At 43.0% G+C, this 24,173-nt stretch overlaps 1 protein-coding gene across 3 annotated transcripts; it reads left to right on the forward strand.

The window, feature by feature from the left end:
- Window positions 1–1,093: 1,093 nt before the first annotated feature.
- DCSTAMP (dendrocyte expressed seven transmembrane protein) lies at window positions 1,094–22,915 on the forward strand. Of its 3 annotated transcripts, none has more exons than XM_075495106.1 (4): window positions 1,094–1,179; window positions 13,830–14,892; window positions 20,042–20,362; window positions 21,078–22,915. In XM_075495106.1, the coding sequence occupies exons 2-4, from the start codon at window positions 13,867–13,869 to the stop codon at window positions 21,159–21,161; spliced, it is 1,431 nt and encodes a 476-aa protein (XP_075351221.1). In that variant the 5' UTR covers window positions 1,094–1,179; window positions 13,830–13,866; the 3' UTR covers window positions 21,162–22,915. The 3 variants fall into 3 exon arrangements, with proteins under 3 accessions (XP_075351221.1, XP_075351220.1, XP_075351222.1); XM_075495105.1 differs by lacking the exon at window positions 1,094–1,179 and adding an exon at window positions 7,517–7,564; XM_075495107.1 differs by lacking the exon at window positions 1,094–1,179 and adding an exon at window positions 7,781–7,952.
- Window positions 22,916–24,173: the final 1,258 nt, after the last annotated feature.

Consider the following 24,173-nt stretch of genomic DNA (forward strand, 5'->3'; position numbering starts at 1 on the left):
GCCTTGCTCTCCCCAGCCCATCCCCATCATTAGGGCTCAGCTGATATTACTTCCCCTCTCAGATTTTCTGGAATAGCCTCTTGTGCAATCTCTAGCTAGTCTAACAGTGTCAAAGTGATACCACTTATTTTAAGGTTTTTTAATAATAGACTTTTTCTAAGCAACATGTTTTTGAAATGAGTTAAAGCAGGAATACATGAGCAGTTGGGCACGTGACTCTAAGAAGGCTGGGAATGCTCAGGCCAAGGACTCACGTGAGTCCAAAAGAAGGTGCATGCCTGCACCAGGGGAAACTCCAGCCCAAAAGCATGTGTCCATGAATCTGCCAAACAGTTCAGGCTGTGGAGTGAAAGGCAGGAATCCACCAGGCAGCCATGACCCAGCAAGCATTCATTTCCAAATAAGGTTGTTATTACAGAACCCTTAACCCAGGATCTCACACAGGCTGCATCCTCCTTTTTAGTAGAGCTAGTTAGGCAGGTGCAGCTCCTCATTATAACTGTGAAACTGCTACCAGTGCTTTTTTAAATGTTGATTTTATGTTTCATTTGAAATGCCTATTCTCTCTGCAGTTGGAGGTAGCAGCTGTAGCTGGCTGCATAATTTGTTGGGAGTGACATCTCCAACACAGAAGAGGTTATGAAACATAAACAAAGTAAAGTAACTTAAAACAGTGAAGAGAGGCACTTCCAGCTTTCGTTAAAAGAAGGATGTAACAAATCTGTGCCTTGGGCAGTCATTTAATGATATCTGTTGGGCACTCAATCAAGACTCCATAGAGAGGTATCAAGATATCATTTTCCTGGGACCAAGTCAGGAGCGTTTATGTGGCCATCAATGATGATTATTCAACTGAAAACTCCCTGCTAAACTGCTTTCCTGGAGGCTGTTAGGAACTTTCCCCAGCTCAACTTACAGGAATAGTTCTGTATAGCAAGCATCAAGTTAGTGTTTTCATAGTGACTCAAACACTACCTTTATATCATACAAAGATTAACTTCAGCTACCAGCATCAGATACAAGCTTTACCCAAGCTCAGCAGTATTTGGACCAGGTTTTTCACTGGAGCCCATCAGAAGTGAGTTTCTGCAATCCTGATTCACACTGAGAACCATTTAGTCATAGCTGTTGTGTCGCCGGCTCCAGACATACTGCTCATCCAGTGGAGCTCTGCTCACTGTGAGTAATGATCCCCTGTCATTATTTCATTTCCTCAGATATTTAGAAAAGAAAATGTAATTGTCTTATTTTAATCTAAATTTCTGCTGTAGCAGAGAGAGTAATTAAAACCATGACTCAAAAACAAGAGCACAAATATTTACAAACGCTGATCTTTGTTTCTTTGCTGGCTCTCTGGAAGCCAGCCGTAAGGAAGGACTATTAGTTGCTAGCTGGTCTTCCTTAGGCAGAAGCAGGCAGAGCGGAATATCGAGTGATTTCAATGTGACACGGTGTTCACAGCTCTGAACTCGCTTTGCTCTTGCAGCACACAGATATGTCACACAAGGAAGCAAGCTTCAGCATCCTAAAGACAAACCCACAGAAATATGCATCCAGCTTGCATGTTACAATAGTTGAAGCACGGCGTTATCAAAACTGTGTTAATCACAGCATCGTTATCGGTTGAAATGCATTAAGGAACTGCCAGAACAGTAGGATCTCGAGCAGTGAGATTTTTAGTACTTTTTACGTGCAAGCAAATTTTGCTAGTCATTCTGCAGGGATTAAGAAAAAAAATGGAAAAATAGGTCAGAAATGCACTAATTCTGAAACCATCCTCACTTTTTTAGTGCAGACAGAGGGATCTGTACTGCACTGGCAGACAGAGGAGAAGAATAAACCAACAACCATTACCGTACTGTTGTTCAAATTAGTAAACTGTCAGTTCCTCCTATTTTACAGTGGCCAGTACTGGACAACGTCAGCAGGGAAGTGCAGGAACCAGGCAGCCCCAGCAGTTGCTGTTAGCTAGAGAAAACATTCCCCAAGAGAGGCTTGTGCTGTAGTTTGTGACCCGGTGGCCTCGGCCACCTCCAGCCAGCAGGCATCCACCTTGGTCCCAGAAAATATGTTTGACAGTTGTACTGACACAACAGTTCGTGAGGGTGGGCTGTGAGTGGGTCACTAAAATATTCCGCTTTAAAGGAACTGCCAGAAAAACCCAGTGACCCCAGCACACCTGAGAGCTGTCCCTGGTTGCAGCATACGGGTTGGGAAAGACCAGCTGAGGATCTTTATCAGCATGCTGTATCACTCAAGGGTGCTATGGCCTTAAGAAATTGAAATGTTAGGACACTTTTCAGGCTGCAGGACTTATTTCTGTATTGTCTATATGTACTTTACAGGTTTATTTGGTTCTCTAGGAGAGGCTAGGAGCACTAATGCCAGTCACTGCCACAACTCAATTCAAATTGGTAAGTACAGGTAAAGTCTGCCCATAACTCCTTGTTCTTGAAAACATAGAGTGGAAAAAGTTATTCCACCCAGATGACCACAAACTATTTTCTTTCTCATATATAGCCCAAGTGGATGCAAAAATTCCTTCCTCCCCACCCTTCTCTTTGGGTCCAGTTCTTTGGTTAAAAGCTGCTGACCTGGCCAGCATTTGGGTTATTATGAATGAATTTTCAGTGCCATAACTGGCTGGTCATGGAAGAAAACTCCTGTTGCACACTCCCATTGCTTGTAATGGTGCTGTGGGAGCCTCTTTTCTTCCTCGAGCCCAAAAGGGTTATGAAGTGCTGCAAAATTTCCATGGCCAAGAGATAAAACCTGTGCCTATAAACTATTTTATTTCACTGTATAAAAATTGACTAGCAACAGACAGCATCCCAGGTGAGGAAAATAGTGCCTACTCTAGACTGCATGCAGAGATGAAGAAAGTGATTAGCAGTGAATGCTTGGTGGATGCTGAGAAAGGCTTAGGTCTCTTCAGAGATCTTCTTGGAAGAATCCCACAGGATGTGGTGCAGGATAGAAGAGGGGTTCAGGACAGCTGGTTGAGATTCGAAATTCACCTCCTCAAAGCTCAAGAATGGTTCATCCCAGCTAAATCAATCAAAGGCAGCAGGAGGCCAGCAGGGATGAGCAAGGAGCTCCTGACAAAACTCAAACGTGAAAAAGAACCACAGGGGAGGTGGAAGCAGAGACAGGGGGCCCAGGAGGAATACAGAGACACTGTCTTTGGCTTTCCTGATGGGGTCAGGAAAGCCAAAGCCTAACTGGAGCTGAAACAGGTGGGGCAGGCAAAGAGCAGCACAAAGGACTTCTGCAGGTCTATCAGCAGCAAAAGAAAGACTAGGGGAAATGTGGGTCCACTGCTAAGTGCAGTAGGGGTCCTGGTGACAAGTGACATGGAAAAACCCAAAGTACTCAATGTCACCTTCAGCTCTGCCTTTACTAGGAAGACCACCCTTCAGGAATCCCAAGCCTTTGAGATCAGAGGGCAAGTCTGGAGCATGGAATACTTGAGCAGGATCAGGTCAGGGAACATGTAAACAAAGTAAGTCCATGGGACCTGATGGGAGGCACCTATGGGTGCTGAGGGGGCTGGCTGATGTCACTGTGAGGCCACTCTTGATTATCTTTGAAAGGTCATGGTGCCTGGGAGAGGTTCCTGAGGACTGGAAAAAAGCAACTGTCACTCCCATCTTCAAGAAGGGCAAGGAGGAAGACCCAGGGAACTACAGTCTGGTCAGCCTCACCTTGATCTCTGGGAAGGTGATGGAGCAACTAATCCTGCAAACCATTTTCAGGGAGTATTTAACATGGATTTATAAAGGGGAAGAAATGCTTACCCAGCTTGACAGCCTATAGTGAGGTGACTGGCTTGGCGGATGAGGGGAGAGCAGTGGATGCTCTTTACCTCGACTTTAGAAAGGCTTTCAACAGTGTCTCCCATAACATTCTCATAGACAAGCTGACAAAGTATGGGTTAGATAAATGGACAATGAGGTGGACTGAAAATTGGCTGAACTGCCAGGCTCAGGGGGGTTTGATCAGCAGCACAAAGTCCAACTGGGTAAAGTTCACTAGTGGTGTGTCCCAGGGGTTGATACTGGCGCCAATACTGTATAATGTAGAATCATAGAATCATAGAATAGTTTGGGTTGGAAGGGACCTTTAAAGGTCATCTAGTCCAACCCCCCTGCAATAAGCAGGGACATCTTCAACTAGAGCAGGTTGCTCAGAGCCCTGCCCAACCTGACCTTGAATGTTTCCAGGGATGGGGCATCTGCCACCTCTCTGGGCAACCTGTGCCAGTGTTTCACCACCCTCACCATAAAAAATTTCTTCCTCGTATGTGGTCTGAATCTACCCTCTTTTAGTTTAAAACGATTACCCCTTGTCCTATTGCAACAGGCCCTCCTAAAAAGTCTGTCCCCATCTTTCTGATAAGCCCCCTTTAAGTACTGAAAGGCTGCAATAAGGTCTCCCTGGAGCCTTCTCTTCTGCAGGCTGAACGACCCCAACTCTCTCAGCCTTTCCTCATAGGAGACGTGTTCCATCCCCCTGATCATTTTCTTCATTAATGACCTGGAAAGAGTGCACCTGCAGCAAATTTGCAGATGATACAAAACTAGGAGTGGCTGATACACCAGATCGTTGTGCTGCTGTTTGGAGTGGCCTCAGAGGCCAGAGAAATGGACCAACAGGGATCTCAATTGTCACAGAATCACAGAATGGCTGAAGTTGGAAGGGACCTCTGGAGGTTGTCTGGCCCAAACCCCCCTCCACTCAAGCAGGGTTGCCTAGACCATGTCCAGGTGGTCCAGAATCACCATTGTGTGATTCTGTAAACATCTGCTACATGCTGCCATCAAGGCTGAGATGCTGGGCTCAATGGAGACTTGGTCTGACTTAATATGCACTTACCTGGATCACTTTACAGAATTTTCCCCTGTATAATACTATGAAGGATATGTTCTGCTAAAAGATCATTTCATTAGTTCATCCTATAATGAACAGTGACTTTCGCCAGTTATAGATGGTCCACTGTATCTAATTATACCCTTATATTATGCATAATTTAGACGCTATGAACATTATGCTATGTTCGTCTTGCTGCCTGCCAGCTTTCTGAACTTGTTCAGTAGCTGCTTTTGAAACAGCAGGGGTATGGCTGCTCTGTGGAGGGGAAACCTGGTCTTACGGTGAGCCAGTGAGACCTACTACTTCAGTGCTATCAGTACCTGCTGGAAAACCAGCTGTCTGGAAAATTACATGCAGGGACATTTCACACAAGGGCAAATAGATAATGTTCATGCCAGCACTTCAGTAGTTGCTGATTGGACTGGACTGTACAAAGAGACTGACCGAGGACAGAACTGAGCCTGACGGAGCCCTGGATCTTTGAAATCAGAGTCTAAATGAGAGTTAATCTCCAATTTAGAATTCCTTAGGTGTAGTAGGTAGCACCTCTGCAATGGACCTAACCACCTATGACATTTCTGAGAAAAGCAATGGATACATTTTATTCTGGAAGTTTAAACATAAACAGTAAAACCATAATTGCAAGTTAGTTCTGAAAGTGGCTGTAAGAGACAGTGTATGGAGGATATTATTGGAAAGGTATCATAGGTGCTTAGTAGATTGTGGATAAGACTCCTCTTACTCCTTCTGTTGCTGTTGTCCTTGTAAAGCAGTGTATCAGCCTTTGATTTCCTTTAAAGTATATCTGTAGTCCTCTTTATCAGATGGCCCTGATGACAACTGAATGAAAGGACCGACTGGTTCAATGGATCAATCCAATGATTGGTAGGATCTGTGTGACCCATTTCAAGTGGAGAGGATGGGTGTCCAGAGTTATCCTCTTTCTTTCCCATACACACAAATATGCATACAAGCTGTAGTGTCTGCAGAAACCAATACTTTATTTAAAGTAAAATTTTAAGTGCCAAAGCTAAAGCAAAATAAGATTCTTATTTATTTTCCAGAAAGTTGTAAGAAATATGATCTTATTTGGCTACTGAATGAATCAGAAGTTATTAAAAGTCTCTGCTGTGTGTTGTGTTCCCATATCACTGCGATAATGAAATCACCCCCAGATTTTCAACTCTTTTCATGTTTGAACACAAATTAGCACTTCTCACCATTTTTTTCTCAGTACCATGAGCAAGAAACAAATCTATCTGCACATCCAATAAATGAACTTTTCATTTCTCTGCAGGAAAACTAATGTCTTGCAAAAATAAGAGATCATATGTCTGCTTATTCAAGTTACAAAAGCTGTAGGGTATTTAAGATGCCAGTATCAATCCCTAAGTTATGCTGCAGTCCTCTATGCAGATAAACTCCTGGAAGACAGACTGATTTCACCCTTTCTTTAGGACCTCAAAGCTACTAAAGTAATAATATTTTGTTGTGGATTTTTTTTTTATTACTGAGGTAGAATATTTTACTTTTGACAGGTATGTAATATTCATTAAACTTCTCTAGAGCAAATGTAGAATGTGAACACGGCACGTATACATGGTACTGTGCCAGTAGAGATCAGAAGCAAGTTTAAATGGATTTGATATCTCAGTCTTGACTGGTAAGGCATCTGGTGAAGAATAAAATAATTTAGGTTGGAAGGGACTCCTGGAAGCCATCTAGTTCAATTCCCCACTCAAAGCAGGTCCAACTAGATCACGTTGCTCTGTTGTACTGGGATTTCTTTGCTGGACATAGCACTCCACATGTGGTCTCACCAGTGTTGAGTTGAGGGGAAGAACCCTGACTTGTGGGCAAGACTCTTGCTAATAAGCTCAGGATGCCATTGGCCTTCTTTGCCACGAGGGCGCATTGCTGGCTTATATTCAATTTGTTTTCCACAAAGATCCAGATCTTTTTCAGCAAAGCTGCTTCCCAGCCAGTCAGCTCCAGCCTGTACTGGTGCCTGGGGTTATTCCTCCTCAGGGGCAGGACTTTGCATTTTCCTCTAGTGAACTTCATGAGATTCTTGTCAATCCATTTCTCCAGCCTGTCAAAATTCCTCTGAATAGCAGCTCTACCCTCTTGTATATCAATTATCTTTATTAACCAAGGACTTGTTGTACATAATTTGAGTGTCTTTGTTGGGTATTTAAGGTGGGTACCATTCTAAGGGCCATATTCTGACAGATTGTCTACAGAAAAATTTACACATATCTCAGTAGTAACATTTGTAGGGTAAAAACGATTAGAGCTTCAAAGTTATTTGGGCACTGAATTGCTGCTAGTTTCAATGGGAAGCACCAAAATAACTTAGATGTTCTAGACCTAAGGAATTATTCAACATAAAATTAAGTCTTTGATATCTGGCCCCAGAAGTCATTTGCTGATATCTATTACTCTGCCAGAAAAAAGGTGGAAAGTGGCACTTGCAAATTATATACTATTTTGGTCTTGTGCATAAGTTACTTCCTCATGAATCTTTGTCAAAACCAGAATAATTTCAAAATTGTAACATGCCTGACTCATTGAGGGAGGGTATGGGAAACAAATTACTCATATGAAATTTTTTACTAGTGCCCATCTCAGTTCCTCACCAAAATCAAGAGACACACAGCACTGTGAAGATCCTTCGTGTGCTTATAGGCCTGTAAGTAATGCTTTAGGGTTAATATCAAGGAACTGTGGATAGTAATCATGGATTAAGTTAGCTGTTCTAATGTAAAAGGACTTGCTTTAAGTTAATTGTTGTCACCTTACTCATTGGAGGGTCTGTTCCTAAAGTTCATGAAACAATTTAGTCCTAAGCTCTCCCAAAACTATGTATAGTGATGTTATGTGTAGGAGAAAGGACTATGATGTAACCTCTTCATGTTGCCTTCCATCTCTCATACTGGAACTTTCTGTGGTTTGTAGAGTTGTTTTTGTCAATAGGCAAACTACATTTGGGCGTCTCCATTCCTGCTTGTGCTTTAAGGGAAGAATATGTCTGTGGGTCTGCTGCATCAGAGCTTCCAAACGTAACAAGGTCCATAGCAGTATAAATGAGAAAATTTGATTTCTTGTTCCACGTTCCTTCCATAGCTGTCTATTTTCCACGGCTGCCCACAACACATTTTCTGTGTCCTGCTCTGAGTGCCCGGCTCAGTCAAATATAACCTGTGCTTGCAATGAAGAAACATAGGGAGAGGTTCATCTCACCTGACTTTGGATAGCTCCGAGTAATGCAAATCTTTTCATAGTTGAGATAGATAGAGAAAAAGCTCCCATAGGATGCAGTCCATCTCAGGCAAGGGTGGACTTCTAATACAGGTCTGAAGTATGGCTCTGGGTAACTGTCCTTTTCTCCTCATTGACATAAAGACAGATAGCTCAGATGTGGACATTATGCTATAGACATCTGATATTAGATGACATTTAACCAATTTGTGGCATCCTAAAGACTTGATAATATCTTGCAGTGTTCAGAATTTTCCTGAGCCATGTATTTTAAATACATGAAGATAAAGAGGTCTTGATCAGTTGTTACTTTTGTTTGTTTGTTTTTGCATGTGTATAAATTGTTGTTTTATTTGTTTTGCTGTGTGGTTTAGTATTTCAAGTTCCAATGTGTACATATCTGACTAGATATTTTAGGCCTGTGTTTGTTGTGTTTAGTACCATTTACTCTCCTTCTCCCTGCAGTTAAAAGCAAATAATGTGAACATGAGAAATGACAGGGGTTTCAATAAACCCCTGGGGATAGTTACAGTAACGTTGCTGGATTTTGATTGGGCTTTTATTTCTTTGCTGAATGCCCTGCATTGACCAAAGGAAATAATGTGGGACTCCCTCCTGTATTTTTGCCTCTTACTAAACCATTATTCAGCATTGTATTTTTTGACAGTATCCAAAAAAGGGAAGCAATTCTCTTACATTTCAATGTAACTGATCCAGGCTAGGAGAGAAGGCTGCTGAAACTGCCAAAAAAGGAAATATTTCGTTTTATATTCTTATCGTGTGCTTTCTCTTCCTTAATTCCTGTATAAAATCCAAACAGGATTTATGAGGCAAAGATCACTGTGTAGCCGAAGCTTTAGCATCAATGGGATATAAGTTTCCCATTTAACCTAATGTCTCTCTTAATAAGACTTTATTTTTATGTATGAGGATCCTGCGCACTGCACGGGGCGCAGGGCCTGCCAAACTGCCATGCTCCTCCTGAGATCAGCTCAAACAACACTGCTGCACAGAGAAAAGTTGTGTCAGACTTTGTGTGAGGGCACAGAAACTGGGTGGTACTAATGAGTCCCAACTCAATGGGACCTGTAGTCCCCAGGCTTTGTCTGAGTTAGGTCTGTGTCAAAATAGAAAGTAGACTTAAAGATCTGACTCTGTTTGTCATGCTTTGCCAAATCAGCTGTGTCTTTTCTAAAAAAAGCTAATTATTTAGTAAATCCCATTCTTTTTCTCACTATACGTTTTTAGGAGACATCTGCTTCTTCCATTGTATTAAAAATTGGCAAAGAGTTTGCATGGGTGGCTAATCCGTATACCAGAAATGTAGGCCTGGTGATCACCTCTAAGCAAGCAGTAGCCTGGGTAGACAAGCTTTCAGAAATACTCCCTGCAAATATAAGGAGTTTCAATCTATCGCAGTTGGACAAGATGATCGTTGTAGGTCCCTTCCAACTGAACTAATTCTATTCTATTCTATTCTATCTAACTGTAGCAAGCCATCATCACATACGGGTTGAGCAAGGGGCTAGGACAGGACCAAATCGGTAGTGAAAATGGTCACAACTTCTTGGACAATGAATATGAAGGAGTCTCCATAGCAAGCAGGGAAGAAATCATACACAGTATGAATATGTACTGTATAAAAATGATGTAGCTCTAGCACGGGGCTCGCGGCTGAGCTGGAAAGACATTTTCTAGGGACTCTTGATGCTATGTACTTATCCTCTGCTTACATAAAAACTGTAGCCAATATCTGAAATATCACAAGCAGGATCTTAAAAACTCTTTAAAATTTTCCTCTTTTATTTTAAAATGAAACTAGAAAAATACCTCTTCATTATATTGCATTAATTTCAGTATATCACAAGAAGTATGGCCCAAACTCCTTGCTGGAGAGGCTCCTTTTGAGAATTTGTTCTCATAATTACTCCTGCCAGTATGCCATATGGTAGATGAATATCACACTTCCAGATCTGAGTATTTCCTAGAGAGGGAAACTAAGGCATAGAGAGGTTCCCCTTGGACCCTACAGAAAAGTCAGGGTCAAAGGCAGAGCTAGAGCACAAGAGTTTCCAGCTCCCCTCTGTGGCATACATCACGAGAAACTATGGTGGAAAGAAATTGGCACTTAAGAGCTAGAAACTGCTTTCCAAGAATATTTCTTTCCTTATGCTACATAAATAATGGTAGCAGCCCCCACATTAGTTCATGTTACAGGACAGAAGAAAAAATGCTTTGCTTCAGACTGCAATTGAAATGAAGGCTTTGTTCTTGTCAGCCTCCTGTTAGAATTCATATCTGCACCTAACAGCTCCAGGAGAGCTTTTGTGATCTCTGTTTTCAAGAGGAATAATTCCAGAAAGCTCTCAAGGTTTACTATTTCTTTAAGCACTGAATTAGCCTCTTTAGTTAAGCCAAAGATTTAGTTCTACCTCTAAGCCAGAGTGTTATTTTCACTTCCCAAGCATTCACAGCTGTTTAAGTGCCTGCTGATATAAGAATTTTCAGCCTTCACATTTTTTTAGGTTTAGAGTTTTCATCCTTTGCATGATTCTCCTGTGCTGAATATCTACTTCTGTTGCTGATGTCTCATGGGGAAAAACAGAGATGTCAGACAAGCCACAGAGATGCACGCTGTGAGCCTGACTCTGACCCCGGTGGTGGCTGAGCTCAGAGTCAGGCTCTGCAGGGGACGGGGATGCTCCCTTCCCAACCTTCAGCGATCACGCAGAGACACCTGAGCATCCGTGCCACAGGCTCCAAAAATCAGTGGCTCCTTACGATGTGTCCTGGTTTCAGCTGAGACAGAGTTAATTTTCTTCGTAGCGGCTGGTATGGGGCTATGTTTTGGATTTGTGCTGAAGACAGCGTTGATAATACAGAGATGTTTTAGTTGTTGCTGTACTGGTCAAGGACTTTTCAGCTTCCCGTGCTCTGCCAGGTGCAGAAGAAGCTGGGAGGGGGCACAGCCAGGACAGTTGATCCAAACTGACCAAAGGGCTATTCCATACCATATGGTGTTGTGCTCAGTATATAAAGCTGGGGAAGAAGAAGGAAGGGGGGACATTTGGAGTGATGGTGTTTGTCTTCCCAAGTAACCGTTACGCGTGCTGGAGCCCTGCTTTCCTGGAGATGGCTGAACACCTGCCTGACCCTGGGAAGTAGTGAATTAATTCCTTGCTTTGCTTTGCTTGCGTGAGCGGCTTTTGCTTTACCTATTAAACTGTTTTTATCTCAACCCTCAAGTTTTCTTACTTTTGTTCTTCCGATTCTCTCCCCCATCCCACCGAGGGGGAGTGAGCGAGCGGCTGCGTGGTGCTTAGTTGCCGGCTGGGGCTAAACCATGACACGATGCTTTTCCTGCCTTAAAACTCTGGGTTATGCAGGTTAGGGACAAACCTGCCATGCATGTGCCGAGTAGTGCAGTGATCTCATGTAACAGCATTGAATCTGCCCAGTAAAGGATACTTTCTGATTATTTTCAAATTCTGTCCATATTTTGCAAGTCTCCAGCCTCCTGGTCCAGAAGTACAGCTTTTGTTAATTCTAAGGCTTCATTCCTGACTCTCTCTCTCTCCAATTCTTAGATGCAGTCATGCCAAATTCCCAGTCACATATTGCAGCCATTTATAAATGCTTGTAAACATTAACAGGAATACACTAGACCCATACATACAAACACACAAAACCATGCAGAAACCATGCTTGAGAACAGCTGTGAAATCAGTGCTGCAAAAGAAAACTCAAAATGTGTTATTTTCCCACACAGAAGGTTTTGCAGAATATTACATAAATGCTAGCTTTTTAGCACTTGATTTTTATGGCTTCTTAAATCAAGAACAGAACTCCAGATCTATTCACTGTACATGGCAATTTTTCTTCGATCTACCAAGAAGATGTGGCAGCACATACTGTTTAAGGATCTGACCTAGGAAGTTCAGGATTCGCTGGCAGGGTTTGCTGGCTGTTAGGGCTGGTTCTGCTTGACTCCAGGATGATGAACATCTCCTTTTTAATTACGTTTCCTAAAAATGCCTCGTTAATTTCTAGTTCAGTAGGAAGAGGGCAAAGCAGACTGTCCAGGTAAGCAAAGGATATCTCTGCTCAAGGCAAAGCTGGAGCCCAGTGGCTTGTGTGCTACTGCTCCTCCCTGTTTTGCTTGCACCACTTTCCCAAACACATGGCAACTTCTACCTACAGCTCCTTGAATACTTCAGGGACATTAATTAACTGATTTCACTCCTGTGAAGGAGTTGCTAATTGCTGTTATACTCCCTTTACAGCTGAGTTCACTGAGGCCCTGGAGGGAAGCAATTTCCTCAGCCTTCCCAAGCAGAGTGAGAGTGCCAGGGACTGAGCCCACCCTGAGAGCTATTGCGTACTGCTAATCCCTGCTGAAGCTATTAAGCGCTGAAAACACTCAGCATCTTTCAGGATAGTCCTCAGCAGTAGAAAGGATCAGGCCCAAGTGAGGCCAAGGAAAAGCAGCATACCGAGCACAGCAGTCCAAGGAAGTCCCAGCTGGGGTCGGATGCCTGCTCCAATCACCCGCAACTCCTGCTGCATGCAAAGCCCATAATGACAAAACTAATAACTAATTACAATGAGAGGAAGGGGAAAATGGTGCAGTGAATGTTGGCAGAATTCATGAAGTCAAATGTCAGTAAAATACAGTATGTGTATAAAATACTAGTTTAGTTCCTGGCTACCTGCTGTGTTCAAGCTAAACAAAAGACAAAGTAATATCTTCAGGATGTATTTGCGAAGACAACTGTTCCCTATTATAGGACAAAATTGCAACAGTTTATTTTATTTAATTAGTATTTCATTTGGTCTAGTAAGTTAAAAGGCTAATATGCATATAAATTGATCTTGCATCTTTGGACAAATTGCACTATAAATATTATATTGTAAAAGAAGAAGGAAAGACGTGAGCACTGGACTGTCTCACATCAAACTGAATTGAATCTCACAGGACTACTCTGTAATTTACAGTACGGGCATGCTGGTAGGCAGGAGAGATGGTGACAAGTACAAGCAATTAGGGTTAAAAATGTATATGGGCCAATTTGTAGCTGTGCTACCCCAGGAGAGACCCAAAGAAGGAATGATGCCTCTGAGACACACTTTCTTCCCTCTGTACTGACCTACCTCCAGCTGAAAAAGCAGAGCTTCCTTCCCCATCAGCGTGCCCATGCTGCTCCACCCGTTCCTCCCTCCCCGGCAGCTGCTCTGGCTGCTCCCCTGCATCGGGGTACCGATGGGAAGTTTCCATGCTCCCCTCTTCTCCTTCCCAGTGCCCCAGTAAGGCAAAGCTAGCACCTGCAGGGAAGCACTGGGTGCTACGGGAGGCTTGCGTCCCTCTCATTCTCTCCTCATACATACCCAAACACATATATGTACATACGAACTGCTGTGCCTGTACAGCAAATGAGAAATCAAAGTGTACAAAAAGTAAAAGGACAAAAATACTTTGAAAAAAAGATAGAATGCCTTTTAGAGTCATCTCTTCCATGTTTATACATGCGATATTGGGGATGAAGATTTGGGTCTCAGGCAGGGCGGTCCAGCCCCCATATGAGTCAGACCTGCATTTTTTGCAATGTGAAGTACTATTGATCAGCCAGTTAAAAGTACATCATTGTCAATAGTGTGACCCTGTAACTAACAGTATTTTTGTTTTCCTTTCCTTTTAGTTTGAGCTATCGCAGTGTCAGCAACAATCAGAAGAAAATGCAAACATTTGTCTCCATAGCCCAGAATGCCTGGGGAATTTTTATATCCGAAAGGAAGCCTGGCTGGAAGTATCTGATGAAGCTTTTTGCAGTTTGCTCTGCAGTTGGCTTCCTCTCAAGCTTTCTCTTATTCCTTGGCATGCACTTCTCCCTGGCACAGCACCCTTTGGGTCCCTTACTGATTTCTGGATTCATCTGGGTCTTGCTTTCTATCGCGCTCTCCTGTTTCAAGCACCTGCGCTGTTTTAGTGCCCTATTCCTTCTTTCTTGCGGACTGCAAAATGGCAGGAATGCTCTTATTACTGCTGGCACAGGTGTCGTGGTGGCTGGCAACATCCAAAATATTTTTCACAACCTAAAGCTTCTGGCAGACAGTATAACCTGTCATTTGGAGTATGAGCAATTTGCCTTGATAAAATATTATGTTGAGGCGGTAAAATGGATTTACGAGGCGGCCAAGCTTTCCACTGAACTATCGAAACATATAGTGTTCCTAAGGCATGAATTCACACCATCTTATTCAATTTCAGATGATGCATTAAAACAAGAGCTAAATGACACAAAGCAAGAAATCCAGAGAGTTGCTAACCAGATATCTTTTATGCTGACTATACTGCCCTATATAGGCCAGAAAGTATTGCCTATAGTGGGGATTTTGCTAGCTTCTTTTGGAACTGGCCTCTTTATGAAAAAATTTGTGGGCTCTCACACTGCCAAATTTAAGAATACTTATATCACTAAACAGTTCATCGCATTTGATGAGCACCAAAAGCAACAGCAAAGACCCTGCCTTCTGCCACTTAACAGAAAAGAAAGAAAAGATTATGTGACAATCCCATCCTTCTGCCTCACAAGGAAGGACAGAAAAAACATGCAGTATTTTTTTCTCCCTGTAATTATTCATCTTTGCATCTGGCTTCTGTTTGCTGCAGTAGATTATTTGTTTTATTGGTTAATTATTTCTGTGAATAAACATCTCCAAGAAGTACCGGATCTAGAGATTCAACTCAGCCTCTTTCAGCAAGTAAGTACTTATCAGTACTTTATATTTCTTAGTTTAGTGTTGAAAAATTTCCGTTAATCTTCCGCAGCTGCAGGAGCAGACGTACAGACAATGAGCCATCAGTTCTTTCATGGCATTATCATTCTTTTTCTTTCAAAAAGGGCCATTGCCTTTACAGATACGTATGTTGGATGGAACCAGACAGTTCTCTGCACTTTCCAAAGTGTCGTCATATTTCTAGAGAATAGTAAATATAGAAAGGACTTTCATTCCTCCATTTATATATGTGGAGAAGACCAGAAGCTTAACATTGGAAACTCACAGTGCTGACATTTGTGAAGCACCACTTTTATAGTCAAAATGCCACTGTGACAATGACATAAGAGATGCCTACCTTTCTTTAGCTGAGTATGTGAGGAGCTTATCATTTAAAAAAGCATGGCTGCATACACACAAAATAATAACACATTGCTGAAATCTCAAGGTTCTTCTAGCAGGAGCAGCAGTGGCGTACGGAACCATAGAGTAATTAGGTTGGAAAGGACATCTGGAGGCCATATAGACCAAGCTCTTGCTCAAAACAGGGCCAACTTCAGAGTCAGAACAGGTTGCTCAGAGCCTTGTCTGTGAATACTTCTAAGGCTGGAGATTCCGCCGCTGGAATGTGTGACCTATGTGATGCTATGTGGGCACTTGAAAGCTGTCCGGTTCGATAGCTTGCAGGATCAGGCTTAAAACTTTTTCCAAAAGCATATAATGCTTTGATATTTTCAAGACAAAACGATTTCAAAGGGATGCTTGACTGTTAGTACAATAAGATATATGCTTTCTTCTGTCATTTTTTTCTTACTCAGCATTTTCTATTACTTTCTCTTAGAGCTCATAATAATGAGAATTCATTCGCATTTCTCCCCATCCTGCCAAAATTCATCTAGCCAAAAGCAATTCCAGAGAGTAAGGTTATTAAAGTGAGCAATGCAATAAGTGCGTTGCTTGAAATTACAAGCACACAGAACCAGACATACAATCTTTGGCAGATTCTCATTCTCACTTTTCCATATGTGACATATTAAACCTCTGAGCTGGCTTCTTCAGCCAGACCACATTTTCTATGACACACTGCTAAGCCATTGCAGGTTCAGCTTAGACAGTGTGGTGGCAGATTGGTGGTCCCGATGTCTCATGGGACGTTCATCTGGTTGGGACTGAACCATGAAGGAGAAGGAAGATGGGAGGCATGGGAGCACTTCAGACAAATGTAAACTACTAATGAAATTAGCTGAAATGAAGTCAAGCTGCTGGTCAAATTCTGTCATACTTCAGATGATGATATTTTGTATTGTATATCAAAATATCAAACTCTTCCATGGGATAAAAATTAAATTATTGTCCAGTTTTATCTTAACAAAGAGTAGAGAAATTCAGAATCTGTATGGCAGACATAAGCCAAAGGTTTCCAGATTGTGTCAGTGGAAAACCACTTTTCCTAAAGGATGGAGGCTGCCAACTTCTAATTGTTACCTTTGGAATTGTTACTTTTCTAATTGTTACCTGAACTTTCTTTTAGGAAGGTAGGTGCAAAAGCCATTGGATTCACTGTAACTGTGCCATCAGCACATGTATAACAAGTCAGACCCACCCTGGAGAGGTCAGATTCCTGTGCAAAAGCAGAGAAGCTTTTATCATCTGGTCAATCAGTCTAATGTGAGATATGTTGAGGAGGCAGATTGCTACACATGCTAAGGGAGCTTTACACTTCATATAAACCCTGCTGCTGCACATCTAGTATCACCAAACCAGCATGCAAAATGGTCCTGGTCCCCTGGGATATGGTCCTTCAGAGAAAAAGGGTTCAGGAGAGCTGGCTGATATTCAAAATTCACCTCCTCAAAGCTCAAGAATGGTTCATCCCAGCTAAATCAAGCAAAGGCAGCAGGAGGCCAGCATGGATGAGCAAGGAGCTCCTGACAAAACTCAAACGTGAAAAAGAACCACAGGGGAGGTGGAAGCAGAGACAGGGGGCCCAGGAGGAATACAGAGACACTGTCTTTGGCTTTCCTGATGGGGTCAGGAAAGCCAAAGCCCAACTGGAGCTGAAACAGGTGGGGCAGGCAAAGAGCAGCACAAAAGACTTCTGCAGGTCTATCAGCAGCAAAAGAAAGACTAGGGGAAATGTAGGTCCACTGCTAAGTGCAGTAGGGGTCCTGGTGACAAGTGACATGGAAAAACCCAAAGTACTCAATGTCACCTTCAGCTCTGCCTTTACTAGGAAGACCACCCTTCAGGAATCCCAAGCCTTTGAGATCAGAGGGCAAGTCTGGAGCATGGAATACTTGAGCAGGATCAGGTCAGGGAACATGTAAACAAAGTAAGTCCATGGGACCTGATGGGAGGCACCTATGGGTGCTGAGGGGGCTGGCTGATGTCACTGTGAGGCCACTCTTGATTATCTTTGAAAGGTCATGGTGCCTGGGAGAGGTTCCTGAGGACTGGAAAAAAGCAGCTGTCACTCCCATCTTCAAGAAGGGCAAAGGAGGAAGACCCAGGGAACTACAGTCTGGTCAGCCTCACCTTGATCCCTGGGAAGGTGATGGAGCAACTAATCCTGGAAACCATTTCCAAATATGTGAAGGCCAAGAAGGCTATTAGGAATAGTCAGCATGGATTTACAAAGGCTAAATCATGCTTGACCAACCTAACAGCCTTCTATGATACAATTGCTGGATTGTTGGATGAAGGGAGAACAGTAGATACTGATTGTGCATTTATTAAGGCTTCCAATGCTATCTTCCACAACATCCTCATTGGCAAACTGATGAAGCATGGGCTAGATAAATGGAGAGTGATGTGAACTGAAAATTAGCTGAACTGCTGAACCCAAAATGTTCTGATTAGTGGCACAAAGTCACTTTTGATGTCCTCCAGGAGTAGATACTGGAACCTATACTGTTTAACCTCTTAATTAATGACCTGAACAGATAGTAGCCACACAAGTCTGCAGATATTATAAAACTGGAAAGAGTGGCTGAAACACAGGGGATTGTGCTGCCATTCAGAGAGACTTGAAAAGGCTAGAGAATTGGGCTCACAGGAAGCTCACAATGTTCAGCAAAGGAAAATGCCATGTCTTGGAGTCCTTGGGGAGGAATAACCCCATGCACTATACGTGTTGGGGGCCCACTGCCTGGGAGGCAGCTTTGCAGAAAAAGGCCCTGGGAGTTCTGATGGACACCAAGTTGACTACAAGTCTGCAACGTGCCCTTATGGCAAAGAAAAGGCTATCCTTGGCTGCATTAGGCAGAGTGTTGCCAGCAGGCTGAGGGAGGTGACCCTTCCCCTCTGCTCAGCACTGGTGAGACCCATCTGGAGTGCTGTGCCCAGTGCTGGGCTCCTCAATACAAGAGAGACATGCACATACTGGAGTGAGTTGAGTAAAGGGTCAATAAGGTGATTAAAGGACTGGAGCATCTGTCATATGAGGAGAGGCTGAGAGAGCTGGAGCTGTTAAGGCTGGAGAAGAGAAAGCTCAGGAGGATCTCATCAGTGTGTATAAATAATAAATACTTGATGGGGGGTGGGTGTAAGAAAGAGGAGCCAGACTCCTCTCAGTGGTGCCCAGTGCAGGGACAAGAGGCAATGGGCACAAATTAAAGGAAATTCCATTTCAACATAAGATTTTTTTTTTTTAACTCTTCAGGTGATCAAACACTAGAACAGGTTTCTGAGACAGGTTGTGGAGTCTCCATCCTTGGAGATATTAAAAACCCAACTGAACACAGCCCTAAGCAACTTGCTGTAGCCTCAGCTATTCTCTGTGTACTGCTGTGTGGTTTTGCCTGCATTTCTATCCTTCGTGCCTTGAGGACAGCCCCTTATCATGACCTGCCTTGGGTATGAGCCAAGTCAGGGCAACGAAGGAGCTTAGTCCCATCATCCATGGACAGAGGGCCTGAGCCTGACCCTGTCTGGCTGATTCATGCATCCTGTACTATGAATTTGCTCTCTTTATGTGCAGTGTTCACTCCTGTGGAGAGCTGGTTGACTCTCCCAAAACAGAAAATTATGTCATCACCAGATTGTTTCTAGTTCCCCAAGGAAGGCTAGTCACATTAAAATATAAAATCTAATCTCAACAGATTTGTCATAACAAGCCTCAGGGCTGCTGACCTCAGGGACTCTGGAAAGCTGGCTGGGTGAGCAGGACAGACTCAATGACTTCTTGAGATGTTTATCCTTGGTATGAATAGTAAAGTTCTTTGTGACTTGTGCCACTGTTTCATACTGCGTTCCTAATGCAGTTTTTCCTTGCTTATACATTGGTTCAGTTTAGGGATAAAATGTACTGAGATAGATTGGAGCAGGATAATGTCAAGGAAAGGCTAACAGCGTGAAAATGGGTGGCATACTTTGGGCACCTGATTTTTCCAATGAGCATCTAACAGAAGTGCCTGGCCTCTGTAAGGTGGTTAGAAGAGCCACAAGGAAGAGCTACATATCCCCCTGACATGGTCAGAAAAGAGGGCTTGGTGATTCAGTCTTCCTACAGTGTTCCTACATGCAGAGCAGACAGCTGTCTGCCAGTATGAAATACTGGTCCCAGCAGCGTGTCTAACTTAGTCTCTCTCATTCAGCATTTCAATCCACCAGCAGTGCAAGACATCAGCTCTTCTAAGCAAAGGCACCTACTAGAGGAGGAGAGGTGGCTTTGTTTGCATGGTAACCTTGTGGTCGAGCACCTGCCTAGGTGGGTGTAGAAGCACTGCTGATCATGTACTGAGCCACAGCCAAAGGGACGGACACACTCTGCTCTGCTGTTTTACTCTGAAGGAAGGACCCTCCAACAGAGGATCTGAGCAGATTCATGGGAGTGGGAATATATTAAACAGTTACAGCCAGATTAGCTAAATATTTGTCTATCAGAGCCACTGAGAAGGTAAGTTCTTAACAGCCTAAATTGTGGGACAGTCTCCCAGGAGAAATGGTGAAAATGCCATCTGAACCATTTATAAATAGCCAATAAATGTATTGTTATGAGCAAAGCATATATAGACACTGGATGAACTAGATGCTTTATGGTCCTTTGTAAATCTCAATGTCCAATGGGAGAAATATTAAGAAAAGAACGAATCAGTACTATAATCAACTCTCTTTTTCCCCTTTTCTTGTGCAGAGGAACGAGAACAGCTTTATCATTGGTATAAGAGAGCATATTGCAAAGACCGATCCTTTCAGGATCTCTTTGTTTAAGCATGACTGCATCCCTCAGCCAGAGCTCACTCTCTCCACAACGTGGATCCAGCTTGGAGTCATCATCTTCTTCTTAATCATTTTTGGGTTATTCTCTGGCCTCCTGACCCAACTTAAAATACTCGTGTCAACTTCATTTTATCCTGACACTGAGATGAAACGGATACATTACTTGCATGCAAAATTACTCAAGAAAAGAGCAAAGCTACAAGAGAAAACTGGGAAGAACGCATTTGCTAGAAAGGTAAGACATCAGCTTTAGGGGAAAAAAATATCTCCTTCTCTCGGGTTAGTAGCCAGATCCAGGAAATACTTAAACACTTGTTAATTTCAATTATGTGCTAATAGACTTTCCCCAGTGCTCTCCTGCACAGGGGCCAGAGACAAGTTGCCTGTTGGTGAGATTAGATCATATAATTGTTTTATTCTGTCCTTCAACACACATGCATCAGACGTGACACGGGTACACCCAAATGACTGGCAAGAAAATACTCCTCAGACTTAGAGCTCTCCAGAAGAGAAACCTGGTTTTCATGAATGTATGAAAAGTACCTCCAGCACAACGGGTATTCCTGAAATCTAGACAGCAAATGTTAGGCATTTGTGAGCAGCCTCTTAATGTTGAGAAAGATGTTCAGTTGTTGTTTAGCAAAACTGAAGGTGATATATTTCTGTTTTAAAACACAGTGGGAATGCAACTGCAAATACCATTAGGAAACAGAACTTTTTGCTTGCAAAAACATTCGCCCTGTATATGTATGGATATATGCACTAATGGAAATACAAACACACATGCATATATTTATGGCAAAGCCAGATAGATAGCTGCAGACACATATAATTTGTTTTGGTTTGGTTTTTTTAATAGCCTTCAATACCGACTATACAGGATGTTAGTGTCTAGGCGATCTCTAACTCAGTAATACCATGATCATAGCATCATATTTCTGTCTTTTCAGGTCAACTTTTGGTTTCCAATACTCAAGGCAAGAGAGGCAGTGAGAAAGAAAGAAAGGAGTGTGGCAAATGACAAGATGGTGTGAAAAAGACCAAGTGACTCTTTGGATAAGGCTGAGATGCTCTAGCTCCACAGGGACGTGTTTTGCACGCATCTTTCCTACGGAATTTCAATTTTTAAATTTAAAAATAGGATCAATAGCTAATCAGCAGTATTTTGGAAACGTGTGGAAAAGAAGCCACAGGAGATATGTGCTCTCCACCACAGAGAGCTCTGGGTTGCATTAATACTCATTTTTCAACTTGGGGTCTACATTGTCTGGTACTTTAGAAAGCCATGGAGGGTATGTTCTTCTGCGTAAAAGGAATCAAACAGCTTGGAGCTTTTGCTACAAGCACAAACCTCTTTGGGTTGAGCTAACAGAGGATTTAATGGCAGCAGCAGGTTTGTCTTCTTCACATTTGCCAGACACTGAAGATAGAAGACACAGCAGAGGTTGTCTGTTGGCTTCTGGGCTAGCCAAGAACCTGACTAGTGGGCTTAGATGTTTCTAGACCTTTCTATCAGGCTTGACCCTCAACTGCCCCAAACCGCTCAGCCTGGTTCTTTCCCATCCCTAGCTTCATACACCTGCTCCTGCCTCTGTAGCCATCTCTTCTGCAGGGCCAGTGCTCTATATGCCCTGTCAGTCTTCTAGCCCAGCCGAACTCTCCCTCCCGCCTCGGCTCCCCCACTTACTTTTTCTGATTTGTCTCTCAGAAGTTTCTAATCCTAGTCTCCCACCCAGAATTCCTCACCTGGTCTTAGTCTCCCACTTTCACGTATCCATAGACTGTACCCCTAGTGCAGATTGTCCTGTATCTTTGATGACCATGAGAGAGATAATGTAGCATGCGCAGAAGTGAGAATGCTCACAAGAGCTGGAATACAGAGGAATCGGGTGCTGTGGGTGGAAACAAGCTGGTTTTGAGGTGTAGGGGCGTATGACCAGAGGTGAACAATGCTTCACATCTTGCCGTCTGAGGGAGCTTGCAGAAGTGGCAAAAATAGGCTTAATTATGTTGCGAAAGCCACCATTGACTTCAATGAAACAAAACTGAGCCAATACCGAATGCTTCACCTATTCAACTAACATTGGTGATGTGACCTTCATGTGACACAAGAACAAATGCTAAGAGCATAAAGACATAGGGATGACTTGACTGACATGGCACTAGAGATTTAATGTAGAGATAAAAATCCACCCAACATGCAGTGTACTCTTGATTTTCAGCCACAGCCAATTTCATTCCTTAGGTTGCATAAGAATAGTAAACTCTATTCTGTTCCTCCATAATATGCACATGGTCCCAGGGCAGCCATTGCTCAATGTGTCTATCATCTGAATGAATAAAGACTTATCTAAAACTTTCCAGTAGCAAATGTCAGAATTTATTTTCCACCTGACACACTGAAAAACACCAAGCCTTTTCTTCTTTGGGTCTTCCAAACGAAGTATCACTCCTTTATGGACACAGGTGGTTCAGGTTGCCAGTGTGCTAACTATTTGTCTCTAGAAAATGGGGTGCTAGATTAATGCCATGCATTATTGAGGGTTGTGCTGAATGTCTCTGAGGGGCCTGGCTATGTCCTCTTTTGCTAAAGTGGGACAGCCCTGGAGAGTAGCAGAACATCATTTATATCCCCGGTACTACTGTCAAGGACCAGTAGCAAAAAGCACGCTGGTGAAAAAGGAGAAAAATGAAGGGTGCTCTAAATTTGTTTTCACAGAACAGACTAGCTGTCCAGGTACTATTGACAAGAGGATATATACCTTCAGTCTTGTTATCATTGCAGATGAAAGGGGAAAAGGAGTTAAATGTTATCAAGAGCTGAGCATTTTTGACTGAGTCCTGACAAGTTCATTGCTGGTAGGAGTTGGATGTGCTCCTTTGAGTCCCAAAGGACAAGGTGGTGAGAAGCCCTGATCTCCTACTGATTACAATGCCCAAAAGCAGGGGCAGGTCTGATTGACAGCACTACCACAAAACACTATCCGCTTCACTTGGCATCAGGAGGTAAAATTTGTCTTGGCGTTTCTTGCCTTTCCTGTTTGATGGTGTGTAGTCACTCAGCATACCTTTTCTCTGTGTTGTTCTGCAAGCCGCAAGTGAAAGCTTTGCAGCACATGGAATGGTTCATTGAAATGACTCAGATGGGGTCATTGGTTGGGATAGATACCTAAATGCGTTAGGATTTTGAGTTTGGGAGTACACTCTCAGGAAAATACCACGTCTGTACTTTGTGTTTACTTAAGGAAATTAAGCCTAGTGGGAATGACTGATTATGAAGAAGAGCCATTAGTCCTTGGTAGGATAGGTGAGGCCTTGCAGGGTTTACCGAACAGTGTTGTACCTGAATGCTGGGCCTCCCACCACTAACTGGCAGAGCAGCTTACTGAGTATTGCTTAGCTGCTCCCTCAAATTGGCAAGAGTCATGGCAGTGATAAAAGGCAATCCGTCTTGGAAAACTAATTGTAATTCAGTACAAAATGTTCAGCTCTGGTAAACATTTTACCTAGATGCTTGACCCCGCTCCCAGTGACAAAGAACATGGAAAAGCCCAAGGTATTTCTTTGTCTTGGTCTTTACAGGTAAGACTGACCTTCAGCCATACCAGGCCCCTCAGACCAGAGGGAAAGTCTGGAGCTAGGAAGACTTATCCCCGTGAAGGATGACATGATTAGAGAGCGCTTAAACACACTGGACATACTTAAGCCCATAGGACATGATGAGAGGCACCCATGGGTGCTGAGGGTGCTGGCTGGTGTCATTGTGAGGTGACTCTCGATTCTCTTCAAAAGGTCATGGTCATCAAGAGAGGTTCCTGAACACTGGAATAAAGCAAATGTCACTCCCATCTTCAAGAAGTGCAAGAAGGAGGATTTGTGATACTAAAGGTTTGTCAGCCTCACCTCGATCTGTGGGAAGGTGATGGAGCAATTTCCCCTGGAAGCCATTTCCAAACATAAAGGCCAGGAACCTGATTGGGATATCACCTAAACATAAGAAAAACTTTTTACTGTGAGGGTGGTTAAACACTGGAACAGGAATGCCC

The sequence above is a fragment of the Mycteria americana genome, chromosome 2 (genome assembly GCF_035582795.1).
Source record: "Mycteria americana isolate JAX WOST 10 ecotype Jacksonville Zoo and Gardens chromosome 2, USCA_MyAme_1.0, whole genome shotgun sequence".
Lineage (NCBI taxonomy): Eukaryota > Metazoa > Chordata > Aves > Ciconiiformes > Ciconiidae > Mycteria > Mycteria americana.

What these genes read in the sequence shown, in the direction of transcription:
- DCSTAMP (XM_075495106.1), top strand. Translation starts at nt 13,867, where the DNA reads ATGCAAACATTTGTCTCCATAGCCCAGAATGCCTGGGGAATTTTTATA. An exon ending in AACTCAGCCTCTTTCAGCAA is followed by an intron (nt 14,893 to 20,041) that starts GTAAGTACTTAT and finishes TTTCTTGTGCAG; the next exon opens with AGGAACGAGAACAGCTTTAT. An exon ending in AGAACGCATTTGCTAGAAAG is followed by an intron (nt 20,363 to 21,077) that starts GTAAGACATCAG and finishes CTGTCTTTTCAG; the next exon opens with GTCAACTTTTGGTTTCCAAT.